This window comes from Triplophysa rosa, linkage group LG5, assembly GCF_024868665.1.
Source record: "Triplophysa rosa linkage group LG5, Trosa_1v2, whole genome shotgun sequence".
NCBI lineage: Eukaryota > Metazoa > Chordata > Actinopteri > Cypriniformes > Nemacheilidae > Triplophysa > Triplophysa rosa.
In genome coordinates, this window is record NC_079894.1 from 16,814,817 (window position 1) to 16,833,762 (window position 18,946).

The window sequence follows — 18,946 nt, forward strand, 5'->3', positions numbered from 1 at the left end:
GTCACGGTACTATAAACATGTCTTACGATACTATGCCAGCTGAAGTATCTCGATACCAAGTAGTATCAGGATGCTTTGCCTTGTTCATAATTCAAATCTAAACAAAAAACACAGATTTAGATTGAACATTCTGTATTTACTATAGTAAACTGTATTATACTTTGCACTAGAATATGTTATTGTATTAACTGTAGTAATTGGATAAATTGTAGCAAATACATTTACATTTAATCATTTGTAAATACTATAAATACTGTAGTATACTTAAATATTTACTAGATAAGACTCAAAAACACTAGTATCTATGAGTTTTAGTAGTTTACTGTAGTAAATACTAATAGTACACTAGATCATTTTTCACGTAGGAACTAATTCAAATGTTGGACAAATTTCATTGATACAGCAGTCTTTATAAAGGGAAATATTAGGCTTACTTTAAATGCAGAACTAAGACGGCCAGTAGGTGGCGTCAACTTTCCACTGAGTTAGTGAATCATTTAACCAACTCGTTCAAAACGCTAATTTGAATCATTCTCTCGTCCGAGTCATTCAAAACACACATTCATTTAAGAGATAAACACCGCAAAAAGGCAGATGTAAGTGTTCAAATAAATATTAATGCGCATATGCCGTTTCAAAAACAGAGAGGCATCGCGGGTATTTTGAAGCTTTAGCATCGCGATGCTACCGTAGCACCGGTACACCGTGCAATCCTAATACAGATTTGTGGCTCTTCATTTGGTTTTTTAATTCACCATTGTAATCTGATATTTACTGATCTTTTCTTTTAAATATCTATAGGATTTGTATTAAATCTATAATCATTGACTCGAATCGAATCCAATCGAGAGCTTGTGAATCAGAATCGAATCGGAACATCAGAACCGATACCCAGCCCTACCAGCAATGCAGTTTTGATGATGAAACATGTTAAGAATGAATGGCCATCAATTACTTTAACACGGTCTATTGCATTCAAAGACATAACAGAAACATGGTATGCATTAAGTACTCATCACATAATCGACATGTAACATGTAAAGGGAAGGCAGAGGAATCTATACAATAAGACATCAAAGCTGACAGTGTAATGTCTGTGGTCAGGCTAACAGTGAGCTGTGACAACCCACAATGATGACAGACTGACTCAACTGTATTTATCCCATCAAGCTAGTAATCCACCACAGACCACAGAGAAGCTGTTACACTGTCTATCATACTGTCACAATTCTTTCACAACACTCTTATTATAGAGTATAATAGGGTTCAATTATAAAGATGACCTATGATGATTTATGGCCAGTGTGTTAGTCTTTAGCTGGCTTATCATGCCAGTGCTTACGTTGGTTCCATTTACATTCATGCATTTAGCAGACACTCTTATCCAAAGTGATTTACAGAGCATTCATTTTTAATACACAATATAGTTTATCATTTAATGTTGACATGTTGAATGTTAAATGGAACTAATCCATAAAATAGCAAGTATAGCTTGGATGGATAGTTCGCCCAAAAATAGCTGTTTCCATCCACCAATTTTAATTTATTGCGTTTATCTGTTGGAACTTGGGAACAATTGTACGGAATAGCTGGATTAACCATGTCATTAGCACCTGAAAAGTTGACTTGGTCGAAAATGAGTCACCGAAAGTTTGTCATCAATGTGGTTCAGTATTGTCTCACAGAATTGTCTTACTCGACGGCGTTCCCAAACCACTGGTATCCTCATTCGCAAGTGAAATGACAGGACAGCGTGCATTGCTGTTCCCCTGCGCATTCTGAGGCGCATGTAATTTATTATGAAAACAAACCTACAGTATCTTGTCCTACTGCTGCAACTTCCATCTTTCTCTGTGTTATTTGGTGCCAAATTATGAGTAAGTTACTACTGAATTGTTGGATGGAAACGCACGGTGCCTTATCCGCAAATGTTTCGTGCGATATTCCAGTTTTGCGCATAATTTATAATCACAATTTTGGATGGAAACATAGCTAATGAAAATTCTGTCATCGTTTAACATTTCTTTGTTCCGATGAACACAAAAGAAGACATTTGAAAGAATGTTTGTAACCGAACAGTTCAGAGGCCCAATTGACTACCGTAGTCGGAAACGAAACTACTTTGGTAGTCAATGGTGCCCTAGAAAGGTTTCTACATTCTTCAAAATATCTTGTTTTGTGTTCAACAGAACAAAGAAATGTATACAGGTTTGAAACAACTTGAGGCTGAGTAAATGATGACAGAATTTTCATTTTTGGGTGAACTGTCCCTTTAATGCACATGCACTGTAAAAAATACAACTTCAAATTGTTCACCCAACAAAGGTAACTAAGTAATTTGAACAAAGTTTTTTAGTAGAAGAGGAAGAATGTATTATTTTGAGTATGCTGAACAAAATGAGTCTAAATGTGGTACCAACAAAGATTCTTTTGTTGACTGTACTTAGATATCTAAGTGATTGTCCAAAGCGCGTCAAGAAGTTTGACCAACTTGCCAAACTGTGTAATCTCAAAAAACAATTCTAGTGTTTGAAAGTTCCCAGCATGCATTGCAGAATTTTCAATTCGCTGGTTAAAATTATTAAAATGATTGCTATTTTAGTGTTTGCTGGCTATATTTTTTGTTTATGTTGTCATTGTACGTTACCTTTGGTATTTAGAGTTCCTTTTTAACTATGATGTTTAATGATGTTTGATGATTGTTACCATGATTGAGGCTCATGTGCTCAGTGTTGAGCTCTGAAGTAAATGACGCAGGGAGTCCACTAAATGTTTAAAACACAAACAGCTTAAGCAGTTACATAAGCAGAGTGTGTATATAACATATCTATTAAGTAGAATTGAGTATTAAGTGTGTGTAAATAATAATAAAACAATTATATATTAATTTGATATAAAACATAATCTTTTGAGTTGGGCCAACTAAGTCCATAGTTGAGTGAACTCAGAAACTTGATTGTTGCATTTTTATTTTAAGTTGGTTCAACTATTTATTTCAATTGACAGTCATGTGATATTACTCAGATAATTCAGTTAGGTGAAATACTTGGCCAAAAGTTGAGTAAACTCAAAAAAGCTGTGCAGCGAGTTGCCTTGAAATTTTAAGTAAAGTCAACCTTTCATTTTTTACAGTGTGTTTCTGAACCTTGCTTGTTTAAATAATGACCAAAACATTGATCTATCTTTATGGCAAACATTTGATCAAGCGACAATTTTGTTTTTTGGTCATAAAAACATATCAGTCCATCCCTAATTAACAGCAGTACTTCCCAGTGGTTGGGGTCAATACCTGCTGTGAAGACAGACTTCTGTGATCAACATTGTTACCGGAAAACTACTGGCAAAAATGAAACTAGGGCATCTTCGCCCAACACACCATACCGTAATAATTAATGTTTACAAAAACAGCCCTGTCACCTTGGCAGCCCAGCAAAATACCAAATTTCTGTATTTCTTGCCAAGCTGTACCTTCACAGCGATTAGGCGATGACCAAATAAATATTCAGTGAAAGTAAAAAAAAGCTAATTACAAAAAGTTCACAAATCGCACCTCTACAGTGACATCTCAATCCTGTGTAACTCTTGCCAGGTGAGTTCATTAAAAATGACGTTCCAGATGTTATATAATAAGTCAGGTGATCTGCTTTTATTTGACATAATACATACCATTCGGTATTAACTGCAGTAAACATGCCCAAAACAACAGTATAGCCCAGTGTTCTTGTTTTCTATTTGGATCGATCTGTTCGGAGTCTCAGACTGTCCGTCTTACAGCCTAATGAGCTGCTCAGAAACCAGCCGTCCACTAAAAGTCAACCAACGTTGAGATGAGCCTGGACCTGACACACTGCCGACCCTCGTGTTCACAGCTGCTCTCTGCATCTCATTAACCACGCATTTCCATTCGCACCTCACGGCGTAAAGAAGTGTCGGGTCTTCATCCAGCATTGGGTCACAGAGAATTTTACCCAGAAAACAAGGTCAATCACGAGCAACAAATATTTATCCAACCCAAAACTGGCATTTAACTTCAAATGCAGCGTCCCTGCTAATTCACACGATCAAATGGTAAAGGGCTATTAAGGAATGTGATCTGAAGCGGTTATGGGGCGGGGGGTTCTAAGTGATGAAGTTGATGACGTCGCAGCCGAGAGCCGTGACCTTTTCTCTTTCACAGCTGATCAGTGGCGACCTTTAGCAGCCGGTTAGATCCATCCTCCGGCTCCGTTTGTGTATCACACTAGCAGAGGAGGTAGCAGGTATATGAAGAACCACGAGAGGTTAATGTGGTTACAGTTACATTAGACATCTAATAGGCAAGGTATATATACAATTTTATAGGCGCTTTGGCAGCTGGGATGTATGGAATAGAAAAGTGTGAGATCGAGTATAGAGAATTGGCTTTACCGTCATATATACATATCGTACAAGTGGGGTAAAAAAAACGTACATGTTAAGTAAGTTGGTAGTGGTTCGTGACCTTGCTGGTTAAACCAATTAAACTAAAAGTACTTGTGTCAAATGACAAAACCCCAAAAAAAGATGGTTGTCATACTTAAAAACCTAAAATACAGCCGCACATTATAGTCACTATAGGTAACTGCACTTTGGCACAGCCATTAAAACCAAGCTGAGCATTTTAACCCTCATTTACATAACCTTTCAAGTACTCCGGAGAGGTGATGTAATATTTGCATAGGGTTTACAGTCATTATTTTATTCATGTGGATGATACCAGTCAGCTAAAGAAGAGATATCCCAACATACCTCTGTGCTCCCTGAGTGGATGGCTTTGTCCACATTTAGCAGTGATTGATCCTCCGCTTGACACACAAAATTCGACCACAACACGCAACTTTGATGGGCCCAGCACTGACCTGCGGGCGAAAGAAAGGCATACGATTGCATGAGAGTTTTAAGGGAATATTTCACCATGTGGTGAACATGTCGTCATCATTTATTCATTTTGCTCAAAGCCTGAATTATTTTCTTCTGTGAAACACAAATAGAGATGTTAGGCTGAATGTTTGTTTTTTCTCAGATGAAAGCTTCTAAAGGAAAACAACAGCACCATTAAAGAAGTCCATATGACTCATGCACTACATTCCAAATGTGTACTTTTCGCTCATCTTCTATTTCTTATATTACGTGAAAGAAGCACTTTTATAACCTACTACAAATTAGAGACTAAGCAAAACATTTGAGATATTTATGTAGGGTTTACCCGACTCGTCAAAGAGAGATCGGAAGTCAATGTCGTCCGGCAGACCGACATGGTGGAGCTCGTCCGAGAACCTGCCACTTGAGTCCTCAGCAACAACACTACAGAACAGACACATTACATAGTTCAGTCAAATCATGGATTTTGCATCTAAGATAATGATAAGAAAACATGTCTTTATAATGCAACCACTACTCCACCCATAAAGTATTACAGCCAATCATACAGCCCAAACATAATACAAAATATCTTTTTTATTTTCTTGTTAAATGTGGAACCTTGCTTGGTCTGACACCAGCGTATTTGCAAAACGTCATATAATTGCATGCAATTCTAAATATTCTCAAAAACAAATCTATGTTTGGCGGATCTGCCTTCAAATTTCCTTCCTATAACGTTTGGAATCATTTGCAGAAACTTATATTCATCTCAGCTTTCATTTCAATGCTTTGGAAAGACGCACATAAGAGTCGCCATGCATCAGTCTCTGGGATTATATGTTTTATGTGATAACAGGCTAAAGATATTTTGCTTCTGTCTTTATTCTTTGAGTATGCGGGGTAGGACATATTCTCTGCCAATACGCTGCTGTAGGCGCTGTTCTGAGCCATTCAGATATTTTGACTATTTATTTGATGACAATTTTTTTTAATTGCCCTGCACTATTTTTTTTAATTGCTAAACAGACGTCCTTGGCTGTTGTGTCAAACCACAAGCAGTTTTCAGGCCATCGTACTATAGCATCGCATTAAGACACTGTGTCAAGTTGAAAAACATGTTGTGCACCACTAGTTGACTTAGAAAATATGCCCTTTTGTACTTTCTTACTTGTGAATAAGAATCATGTTCCTTAGATATCTAACAATGAGCAACATATTTTCACAGCATTTAATAAGCTTTGTTCATGCTAGTTAATACAAATTATGTTAATACTAATGTTAACAGTTACAACTTTGAAAATGAAAAGTTGTATAAATAATATATAGAGAATATATACAGGAAATATATATATATCAATGTGTACACACTCTGACTACCGGTCCTCTACCATCAGCCATGGGCACTGGGAGTGTTAATTTATTCTTGACATTCAGCAACTAGGGGGGCTTTGGGCGGTGAGGCGGTGCTGATTGATTAACAACTTACCCAAAAATGACTCATCGTAAACACATCATAGGATAAAAATGCATCTATCACATCACAGTGCCGCGTATCTCATTATACCCCTCCTCTATCCATTTGCTGGGATGGGTGACATATACGAGGGGTCAAGAGTGATTTTAAACACAGCCTGTCAGTGAATGACATTCTGTGTATTCCCATGACAACAGGGAAACCGATGTGTCATTACTTTACCTAGAAGCGCTAATTGATACATTTGAAATGGCTTTTTGGTAGTTCGTGCTGAATTACGTTTCTGTTTTTTTTTTCAATTAACAAAATGATATACGCTGAAAACAAAACAAGCATGTTTTAAATTATGCCATGAAGGACGATATATGAATACATTATCAAGATTTTTCTTTAACTCAAATGTTGCGTAATATGCCCTTTTCAAAAATATGTGTTAATGTAAGTTCAATTAATTTATTATGAATAATAATAATGTTTTGTGTCTATCCAAAAAAAAGATAAACCACCATTGGATTAAACTTTGGATTACTTTTGTTCTATTTAATACAAAGATGTGTGATGTTTAACATTTTGTAAAAAAATGGCTGTTGTCATGAAAATCCATTGAAACTTCACGTCCAGTTGTTTTATTTACAGTGTGTCTGTCTAACTGTAATAATTACACTGACACATTTAGCACAATGTGCTTAAATCATTTAGCGCAATTTGTTTAACTGTTAAAACTCAAAAAATAATGCTCCTACAAATCCATTTCATTAAGCAAAATGTGTCAAACATATGATTTGGGGGTGAAAACAACATACTCGACAGGTTTCACAGCAAGTGTTATTTTATGAAACATCACAAAGCAAATCTGAACCCTCTGGATAATCGTCCTCACGCTGCTCTAAATTCAACGAATCACATATTCTCTTAAAACCGCCCTTTTCTGCTCTTTCGTCGGTCTGCACTGCTGCTTAGTAGTGTGGCACACAGATGACAAAGCTCAGCAGGACTGGCTAACTGACAACATCAGACTGGCAGCACATTACGTCACACGGGCCCCTGGGAGACGGCTGATTGGCTCCAAAGAGCCAAGACAAATTAGGCAGCTGTGCGAGAGACCGGGGAGAGGGCCTTTTGTTGGGCTGAGCGCACGCTGGGACCGACGTCTCACATCTCGCTCAATGTGACTCAGGATAGCTGCAGGGTAATGATCGGCCAGACCAGAAAGCTTGAAAAGAGCAACATATGAAAATCAAACAGCCAACTGCCTTGTGCGTCTTTATACCTTTGTGAATTCTGAAAATGAATAAATGTGAATGGAGGGATTGTAACTGTATTCGGCTTATGCCACAATGTTTGGTTTATTTAGGGTATCATAGAGGGGATTCATTATAACGATATCGCTTCACCATTACGTCTGTAATTGAAAGATGGCTGACATTTGCTTTTGTAGAGAGAAGTGATTGTCTTTGTTGTGTAGATGCATTTACCACTAAAACAGGAATTTAGTCTGGGACATACTGAGTGGATCCTCACCCTTTAACAATAGCCAACAGAGTACTGCATGGATGACGTATTTTTGTATGCAAAACCCGGAAGCAAGTTAGCATTTTAGCACTTCCATTTCCATCGCCCCAAAGTCAAGCGGTTCTTTGAACGGGGTTTAGGTTAAATGCCTAAAATAAGGTCTGTGGTTAACAAAAGCTCTAAATATTTTCACACTTATTCTACGACATCTACACACAAGTTATAACCCACTCGTGATTATTTAACCTTTTACGTGTCTTAAAAACGGTAGTGGCTAACAAATTGCTAAAAAGTGACATGCATTGGCTTGGACGTTAAATGTCATCACGCATAAAAAATACGTCATCCCTGCTGTACTCTTTAGCATTTAATCTTTCAAAAGGCCTGGAATCTGATAAAAAGCTGAAGTGCCGGATGATGTCATAGAAATCGTTAGACGCTATTGGTGAAAATGAGACAGTACGTTTTGAATGCGCTACGAAATGTGAATATGTCTTTATATTTTTTTATTGGGACAAAAGCCCATACAGGACAAATAAGCATTACCATTCAAGCAAGCGGGTCACTTTAGGACAAACACTCTGTTTTGCTTCACATGAATCTGTCTCCAGGATATTAAGCAAAAACACACACATGCTAGAGCAATGAGCACAGTGTTCAACTGGAATGAGCCATATTCAAACAGTTTCTGCCCGGAATTTCATCCAGATGAGGGTTATTCAACTAGTGATGTCAGATATCAGCTCCTCTGCCTCTAGCAAGCCTACCGTTCAAAAGTGTATGCAAACACACACGCACACGCTTTGGCTTGTGTGACGCTTTCCTCTCTCTAACAATGACCGATACTGTGTGATCTGTTTCACAGAGGATGGCCAAGAAAGAAACAATTGTGATGGACCGTTGGTCGTGTTGCCGTGAGAGAAATCCAATTTGTCTGAGCTCATATAAACAGTACGGTAAACATCACATTTGATTTCACATCCTCAAACAACTTACTCGCAATACCTGCCAATCAGCTTACCTCTCTGGGCCCCTGTGCCTTCCTGGTTGGCTAGCAGCCTTGCTCTTGTCCTCATGGTCTTGGCCCTCCTCTGTCGAGGATTGTTGGTGGAGTGGAGGGTCGTTTCCGGGCGTGACCCTGAATGGCTTCAGATCCCCCTGCCCCAGTAAGCTTCGACCGCCGCAGTAACACAAGGCACAGAGCTGCTCGCTGTGAGGGGAAGAGAGGAACACGCTTAACAAATGAAACAAGTAGCTGGGAGACCAGCTATCAAGGCTTGGATTGGTAATTGGTAATAGCTCAAGGGAAACTACCCGAGTCCACTTTCTCTGTTACACGCCAAGGAGACAAAAAAAACAGAAGTTCCTTATTAAAATTTGTTCAAACACCCTAGTTTATACTACAAATAAGTATGTGGGAGTGTTAGAATTCACACATGCCGTAGCTCTTATTTTCACACTCACTGAACATGGGAATATTTTCGACAATAAAGCTAGACTCCACTAGAGCCTCGCTGGGAGGAACAGATTTAAATATAGCTACACATAACATTTAGACATAACAGATTCAAAAAAATCTGTTGAAAATGAAAATCGTGAAAATCTTCCCAGCAATATTATGAGTAACTCCTACTTTACAACTTTGAAACAAAAGTGATCAAATCGTCACTCCAGAAAAAACTGAAACGCTCTAAATGTGACAAAAACAATAGATTTAGCTGACATGATTTTCAATAAGACTGTAATGTTGAATGGCTAAAATTACAAATTTTATCTACAGAAATAAAAAATCCACTAATGCTATATAGAATTCGCCACAGTGTTTCTACAGTACATAACTGCTGTACAGAGCGCATTTCGCAAATTCACAAAAAAAACACATTTTACCCTTAAAGGCGGGGTGTCCAATTTCTCTTAGCCATTGTTGATGTTCAAATCACCAAAACAAACACACCCCTACCCCCATCTTTCGCTTTCGTCAGCGCTCGGCTCGGCTAATGTCCGTCCTGTGCACCTTACTGCTGATTGGCTACAAGGTTGTTTTGGTACTCGGCCCGACCCGTAATTCGGAAATCGGTTACCCCGCCTTTAATTAGTCAACTTACTCAAACTGTAGCGCTTGTTATATTAAACTATAAAGTATAAACCGAACACTAAAGAGTAAGCACCACACCATAAGCAACATCTGAAATCATTCGTTGACAGATTTAAGTGCCACTTAAAAAAGCGATCTTTGTCTTCTGTAAAAGAATCATGCATCTGTTGCATTAAACTTCTCTTAGCATCGGCAACGAGGCCCAATTACGCTCTTCTGTGTGAGCGAGGCTGTTCGTGTTAACCGAGCAGCTGATGGTAGAATAAATGCCCCAGTAAAGTGGTAAATATTTATCAGACCTCAGATATACAGTTGTTGCCCACATCATTGGCCCTCATAGGCAGCACAGCCTGTCATAGAAAGCTATCATTCAGTCTGTTAACAACCTTTCATGCACTGATGCTTGAGACCCGCGGCCATGGTGAGTTAACTGTTTGGACAGTGGTTTGTGTGTTTGTGCGTGTGGCAGGGGAACCTTAAATTCATAATGTAACATCAACATTGACGAACATTCAGCTGGGGGCGTAAGCAAACAGTCACACAAAATAAAGGTTTTTGATGCTATATACTGAGGAGTACAGAATAAGTACTACCACATTTTTTTTACCAAAAAAGAACAAAAGATCATGCGTAACCTAACTTCTATGTAACACTGTTGTCACATGACCTTGAAAATAAACATATTTTGTATCGAATGTGTAAAGTTTTGGAAGAGCTTTCTATTCTTACCATTTCTGAAGTATTAGTATCTGTACATATACATTTAAAGTGCAGGTCTTTGTGCTTTAGGGACCTCTAAACGCTCAAGAGCTGTGACACAGCAGCACTTATTCCTGTGTTCCTGTATTGCAGTCTTTACCCAGAATGCTTGTATTATGCCTGATCAAGAGCCCATCCCCCACCTTAAAAGAAAACAGTAGCCACCAGCAACACGAATAGACACACTCATGTCGACTGATCTGTTATCCTTTACATACAGTACATTCCATCCTTCCTATCTCAAATTGTTGGAAAGAAGCAACCCAGTGAAAAGGGTTAAAAGGATGAAGCCATTCATGAGCATTCACGGCGCGACGCACACGTCCGCATGCGCGCCCACGCTGGCGGTGACTCAACCCAGCGAGAGGATGCTGCTCTGACCTGCTTTTAGCTTCTCCAAAGGCTGACGATGTTTGTGCCGCCCCCGTCTCACAGCGCGCAGGAAGAGGTGATGACGACTGCTCCTCTTCCTCCCCCCCTCCTGGAACTGCCACGGCAGTGGCGCCCTCCATCTCCTCCGGCTGCCCTTTAGTGACTAATAGGAGACACACAGGAGATTTATGAAAATGAATGAAAGATGCACTGAAATAGATATTTGGACGACAGATGTTTCCTTGAACATATAAGCATCCTTACAACAAAATACATTACTTCAAAATGATTTAAAGAATATGTTGAATAAAGTTTAACACCACTGTCGGTATAAATATAATACAACAACAAAACCTTTTTGTCAATGAGGCAAATGATTAGGGCTGAAACAATTCCTCGAGTAATTCGAATACAAAAAACCATCGAGGCAAATTTTGTTGCCTCGAAGCTTCGTTTAATCCATTTAACTACAGTACACACGGAGCACTGCGTTTCCCCACGGACCCTTATTACTAACGTACTGCCCGCTAAACTCCGTTCATGTTACAGGGCTCTCAAGTCTCACGTATTCACCGTGAGACACACGCATTTTAGTCTGTTCACACGCTCACACGTATTTCTCATGCTGATAAATAAGTGATAGCTTATTGAAATGGTGAACTGCTATTTTACTGTTTTAGTCTATTTTGCGAGTGAAACTTGTTTTCCAGCTGCATTGAGTCCATCAAACTAGATGCGGACTTGTGGACGCCGAATCCTGTTATTTACACGTCATCTGTCTGTTCTGCGTATGTGCGTGAATGAACTGCACAGTTTAACGTGCTACACGCGTGATGCTCATGAATTTGTCTGCGTCTGTGCTGAATGAGGACATGAATTTCACCTCCAGAGTAGGGCTGTCATGATTATTAAATAATCGTCTCATCGCGATTGTTTGACCTCATTATTGCACATCTCTATAGAAGACACTAGGGGGAGCTGTAGTGCATCTGCATATTGCATATTTTAGTGTATATATTGTTACTAAAGCATGGTAATACTTGTAAAATGTACCACCACAACACAATCACTTAAAAAAAAAACTAAAACATATACAAATTACCTGCAGTACAATTTGATATTATTTAAGCAAATCTCAGTGTGAAATCAAATCAAAATTTCACTAACACACAAGTTAAATTTTATTGTAGTCTTGCAAGTGAGAAAAAAACAGACTAGAAGCTTTTCTATGACTGATAGTATTTTAATGGTGGCTTCAATTCACACCTGATCAATTTACTTAATTTACAAGTATTTGGCGGTTGTATTATTGACAGGTAAAAGCCTAAACCTTAAATATATGATGACCCAATTTTTTCCGATGTATTTCCAAGAAAAAAAACATAGTCTTGTATTCAGAACAATATGGTCGTTTGAATCGCTGAATCAAAAATGCATGAGAATTAAATGTCAAAGCTCAAAAACAGACAATTAATAGTCATAATCGTCAAAGCCCTAAAACAATTAAGACAATTAATCGCCATAATGGCAACGATTTATTAGACAATTAATCGTCAATCAAATTTCATAATCGTGACAGCCCTACTCCAGAGTTGCTCTGAGAGTTTATTTCATGAACATGTTATTGTTTGAGTAAATAAACAGACGTACTAAAAAATAAGCGTTTTCCGACAGCCTGCCAAAATAAAAGTCATTGGTTATATATTACTATTTAATAGTAAAAAAAGAAACTAAATCTAATTTATATAAACTAAATGCATCATGCATAAGCTGAAGTTAGTTGTTTACCTTTGAAATTATTCTTTCTATTTTTATTCATGTTTCTTATTTATATATTTGTATTATGGCTGTCACGGTTATTAAAAAATCGTCTCATCGCGATTGTTTAACCTCATCGCGATGGTTTCAGATCATCGCAATTATTGCACATCTCTATAGAAGACACTAGGGGGAGCTGTAGTGCATCTGCATATTGCATATGTTAGTGTATATACTGTTACTAAAGCACGGTAATACTTGTAAAATTTACCACCACAACACAATCACTTAAAAAAAAAAACATATACAAATTACCTGCAGTACAATTTAATATTATTTAAGATAATCTCAGTGTGAAAACCAGTCTACCAAAATTTCATTAACACACAAGTAAAATTTTATTTTAGTCTTTCAAGTGAGAAAAAAACAGACTAGAAGCTTTTCTATGACTGATAGCATTTTAATGGTGGCTTCAATTCACACCTGATCAATTTACTTAATTTACAAGTATTTGGTGGTTGTATTATTGACAGGTAAAAGCCTAAACCTTAAATATATGATGAACCAATATTTTCCGATGTATTTCCAAGAAAAAAACATAGTCTTGTATTCAGAACAATATGGTCGTTTCAATCGCTGAATCAAAAATGTATGAGAATTAAATGTCAAAGCTCAAAAACAGACAATTAATCGTCATAATCGTCAAAGCCCTAAAACAGACAATTAATTGTCATAATCGCAATGATTTATTAGACAATTAATCGTCAGTCAAATTTCATAATCGTGACAGCCCTAATTTGTATTATATTGCATTTTGAATTTAATATGGCAATGGAATGTACTAAATCGGTTTAGTTTTCACAGATATTAATGTATGCTATTTCAGTAATAAAAACTTTAATTGTTCTAAAAAGGAAACAAATTAGTTGTTTTACTCATTTTAAGAGACCTGTCTTATTTTCTCTTGTATATTTAGTATTGCTTTTTAATAAAGAAAAAGTACTTCTTACCCGAATACCCGATTAATCGATGGAAAATCAGTAGAATAATCGATTAGTAATCGATAGCTGCAGCCATACAAATGACCCTTGGGTCAAAAAATGACGATGTATTGTTTTCGTTTCGTTTTTTAACCTTTTTCCACCCACATCATTTTTCTTATGTGGTCGCCAATCCTCCTCATGGAGTGTTTTTGCCCTGAATGACAGGTCTACAGAGCTGACTCAAACCACCAAAAGGTTAAATATGATCAATCGTTTGTTTTCACATTTTTTCATGCCACGGCCTCAACTAATGAGAGTGACCACATTATAAGCCTGAATGATTTTTGAATAAGTCCCTTTGACTCAAATGAATGTTCATCCATAAAATGTTTATAGATTGTAAACAGCATTAATTGCTTCCAGCGAACCTGCTGTTCACTCCAAAATGTTTCATTGTGAAAAACCAAATGACATGTGAACAACGACTGCATTTTTACAAATTCAATAGCAATCAACGTCACAGAGAGCTAAGAACTCCAGTTCCTGTTTGAATGTGAACACGCTTTGCTTTATTTAAGAATAAATGTGAAAAATAAATGTGCTGTGTGTTAAGACAAAAACTGGGAAATAGTTTGCTTTGTATAATATATAATATGGACAATTAGAGGTTTGAGTCACCTGTGACTAAGAGTGCAAAGCAAGCTGGGACCTTGCAGTGGATTTAAATAGACGGCATTGAAACCACAGCCGAGCTCAACCACCTCCTGTATTCATCTTATCCACTGCGGTCTAATCTTACAGATGTACTAAGAGCTTAAATGCAACTTCAACAGCCTACAAATTAGCCTAAATTCACTCCGAACACCCTAGCACTGTGGCAAGCAAAACACGTATTCTCTTTAGAAATAGTAGTTGGAAGCTCAACCTTTTATGACAACCTATTTCTCAGCGTGACGTGTACAGTACAAACCGGAAGTAGGGTAAACGCTTGTCCGGTCAATGCTCTAGCTCCATTCACTATACAGAACAGTACACACTGAAGCTAAATTTGGTTATCACCTTTGACTTTTAGTGCTTAATCCTGTTCTGTACAAACAGTTCTGTAATATACAGGAGTGACAACTGCATTCTACTACCAAATTAACTCCCAAAAAATTCAGGTAGTGACAACTGCATTTACACAAGCCTTCACAGTGTGTATAGAGTACCTCAGAGATGACGTATTTTAGTATGCAAACTCTGGACCGAGTTGGCGTTTTAGCCTTTCCGGTTTCCCATTGCCCCAAAGTCTATGGTTTTTTTTAATGGCTTTTGGCAGAGGCGAGTGGGTGTGGTTTCGGCGCAGACAGCGGACACGCCCCCCCCCGGCATTTGAGAGCAGAGACTACTGCTCATTTTTCCAAGATTTTGTTAACTAATTTTATTTACTTTATTATTATTTTTTTAATCATTCTCATTTGGCTGAGTGGTTGATAACACATTTTTCTATGGTGTGACAAACTCAGAACACACAACGAAAATAATGCCGAAAAATATTCGTCAATATTCGGGAGAGATGATAACTGTTGATAGATGATGTCATTGAGTTGCCTACAGCAACATCAAGCCTTTGCATATTGCATAAATTACTGTGTAAATACTTTTTTTGTTGTTAATATTTTCAGGTTTTTCAAATTGTAGTAACTGAAATTGAATTGAGGATCTCAAGTCAATAAACAAGAGTTTAGCGATCTCCAGCCGGTCTGTGTTCTCTCATGAGCTGCTCGAGCCGTGTTGATCTCCACTACATTGTTTGTTTGCGATTGATGAATAAAGACTCGCGAAAACTTTCAGTCCGTTTGCGACTACGTTCCAATGGTTCTCCTTCACGGTCGCGTTGTTTCTGGGGAATTGTCAATATTTTGCGGGCATCAGTAAGACACTAGGCCTATGCACTTACAGTATCTAAAATACTTCTTAGATGAAGCTAGATGAAGTCGAATAAACTATGCACATGATTTGACATTCTATTGATTTGTGCTTATTGGTATAAGAGATACTTATAATGAAATATAAAAACAAATTTCTCAAACGACAACAATCACTGTGATTATAAATTTTAGCAAAATACAAATTTTTATCATTTTAACCATTATACAGCATGACGAAAATGTGACTAAGTTTGTATTGACTAAAACAAGACGAAAATGCATAGACATTTAGTCAACTAAACTGGACTAAACAAACACAGAACAAGGATTACTAAATAAGATAAAAACTAAAAAGTGTATTTGTTGTGCGACTAAAACAAAGACTACAATTAAAAATAGCTGACAAAATGAACACTACTGTGAACCTCAGCCAAGTTCTGAGAAACCATGCAAGGCCATTAGCCACAAGCAGTTAAAAGGGCCTGGAAAATGAGGGAAAAATGCACAAGATGAGATTTTAAAAGGCTTTCAGAGGGCATTAGCCTCCACTGGCTGCTGTGAACCTCAATCACACGCCTTGAGAGATATGGGGGGGGGGGGGGGGGTTGGGGGGGTGAGAGACTCTAGAGCAGAAATGCTGTGGCTGGAGTCAAATCCTTTCAATTAGAGCTAGAGAGCGAAGCCATGTGGAGAAGGCCGAAAATCTCATCAATCCTGCTCAAGGAGTGTGGAAGGCCGAGCCTCTTGAAAGCTCCTCCTTGGCCGGCTGAGGTTTGAGTTAGATTGACTGCACAGCTGGGAAAGAAAATCAATTCAGGGCTCCACATTGTGATTTTGTTTATCATTGGAACAGCCTTGGCTGCCTCGGAGGAGAGTCTGCCTCGCATGCTCCTGAGGGAGGGGGGTGTGATGACTGAAAGAAAACACTGACACAGGAAAGCGAAGGGAAAGGCGGCGGAGATGTTTGAAGAGGGTAAGAGAGGAGGGGGAAGTGGGAGAGAAAGCTTGGAAAAAGAGTGAAAGTTAGAGGATAATTGGGGAAAATGAATTTACAATCCAAATCCAAAGTATCGGATTGGGCCACAACTTTTTAGTGCGCAGCGTTTCCCATACAATGCATTTACTTGGGCGGTCCGCCCAGGTATATTTATGGCCGCCCAAGTATATTTGGCGTCACATTTTTTTTATCCATCCGTGCTAATGACAGTATCTGTGATCGAATAACTAGTGGATAAACAGCGCTTGCGCGTCTACTCTCCTTCCTGACTTGTTTGGTGTGAGTGGAGCGTGGCCGAGTACACATTCTCATCTTCCGTGTTCGCATGCACTCTCTCTTCCGCTGAGCTCCATGTGTGCGCGAGCCCTCAGCCTCTTGTATTTTACTGTCACTTGCATTTCAAAGAACAGCAACACATTGTCGAGAAAGGGCAAACAGCATATACAGGGTTTCTGCAGGTTTCACAAAGTCAAATTTAAGACTTTTTAAGACCTTCTTTAGACCATTATGAACGAAATTTAAGACCTGCATCGGAACATAAAAACCGCACACCCAACATTCCCAGATCAATTTCTCGTGATGACAGACTGAATGCTCAATAAAGCTGTTGTTGTTTATATTCATTTACATATTTAATTTTTTATTTAAAACAAATGTTTATGTTCATATGTCTAGTCCAGGTGTCAGCAACCTTTGCAACCAAAAGAGCCATTTTGGGCCTTCTCCCACCAAATAAAATTTGTCTGGAGCCACAAAATTTACTGTTTACATACAGTACGAATGCGAGTTTGTATTACGTTATTTTAAATACGTTTATGAGCGTATAAAAGCATGGATTATTTAATTAGATTTCTTTTATCCGCATTTTTCTGTTCTCTTTCTGTAGCGCGAGTCATAGACAGATTCAGTGTACGTTGCTGTGAGAAGAGAAGGTTCACACAGTTCAAGAGAGAGTGATTGACAGCGTGATGCGATCGATCGTTTCCACCCAACAATAGAATATATACAGTTTTAGGTATGACATGATGTGTTTATTGAGCTTTAGTTCATTTAACTTATCTTTACTACAACCTTTTGAAGTCGAATCTCACTATTATATTTTATATTTACAAAAATACTGTAGGCAGAGGTGGGTAGAGTAGCCAAAATCTTTACTCAAGTAAAAGTACAAGTAACTTGAGAAATTGTTACTCAAGTAAAAGTAAAAGTCACTATTTTAAAATTTACTTGAGTAAAAGTAAAAAAGTATGCAATGAAAAAACTACTCAAGTACCTAGTTACTTAGTTACTTTGTATCTGATTATATAGGCCTACTACATTAAATTAATATTAACGCCAATATTTTAATATTACATTTTAATCAATATTTGTATTATCATACGCAGATATCTTTGCAATATACTAGAGAGACTAAAGAATAGACAAACACAGAAGAGACAAGCATTTCTGTAAATTTCATCTAGTCCTGATGTCAATGTAGTTTACACAACTTATTTAGAATAATAGACCATGTCAAACTAAAGCATGAACTAAACTCCTAAGATGATCTAGAACATCTGCAGTGCTCTCTTAAATGAAATACACATTTTTGAACAAAGCTCATGTTTTCTCGTGTTGTGTCACGTGTGTATTGTGAAACGCTCTTACTTGTAAACAAACAGTAAACAGTGAACCACACGCCCATCAACAAGTTTTCTTCCTTCTGTTCTTCAAATGTATATTTCTGCAAGCCCACGTCTCTGTGTCTGACAGGTAACGCGCATGTTGCGGTGTCTGACGAACAGGTCGCGCGGGTGCGCGCATATGGCGGGCATTTATCATTGCTGGCAAACAATATGACACATTTGCAGTTTTGATTGTATAGATATAGATTAATATCCACTTCATCCAACGCTCTTTGTGTTCTGCGTGTTCTTAAGTTTCGCGCTACGAGGAGTGAGTAATCCTGCTTCAGATGATTCAGATCGTGCTGCGAACTGAACAAATCATTTGAACTGATTCATTAGCCTATTCAAATGGTTTTGCCCATTGTTCAATTAATGCTTTCAAAAGAATCGACTCAAAAGAATCGATCACTCGGGAATGCCCGTAAAAAGAGACGACAACCTTGAAATAAACAACGCGTTTTAAAAAGCATATTTTAAAATGAAGGAACGAAGGAACGTCGCGCAATGTAAGTTATGTAACGAAGTAAAAGTACAGATT

At 37.9% G+C, this 18,946-nt stretch overlaps 1 protein-coding gene across 8 annotated transcripts in view; it reads right to left on the minus strand.

Moving 5' to 3' along the window:
- kmt2cb (lysine (K)-specific methyltransferase 2Cb) overlaps nucleotides 1-18,946 on the minus strand; it is a 118,765-nt gene that overhangs the window by 67,798 nt on the left and 32,021 nt on the right. For all 8 annotated transcript variants that reach the window (XM_057333107.1, XM_057333109.1, XM_057333102.1 and 5 more), the window contains exons 4-7: nucleotides 11,103-11,256; nucleotides 8,889-9,077; nucleotides 5,225-5,322; nucleotides 4,768-4,877 (exon numbers count right to left, since the gene is read on the minus strand). In XM_057333107.1, the coding sequence (XP_057189090.1) occupies nucleotides 4,768-4,877; nucleotides 5,225-5,322; nucleotides 8,889-9,077; nucleotides 11,103-11,256 (551 nt within the window). The remainder of the gene's footprint in view (nucleotides 1-4,767; nucleotides 4,878-5,224; nucleotides 5,323-8,888; nucleotides 9,078-11,102; nucleotides 11,257-18,946) is intronic.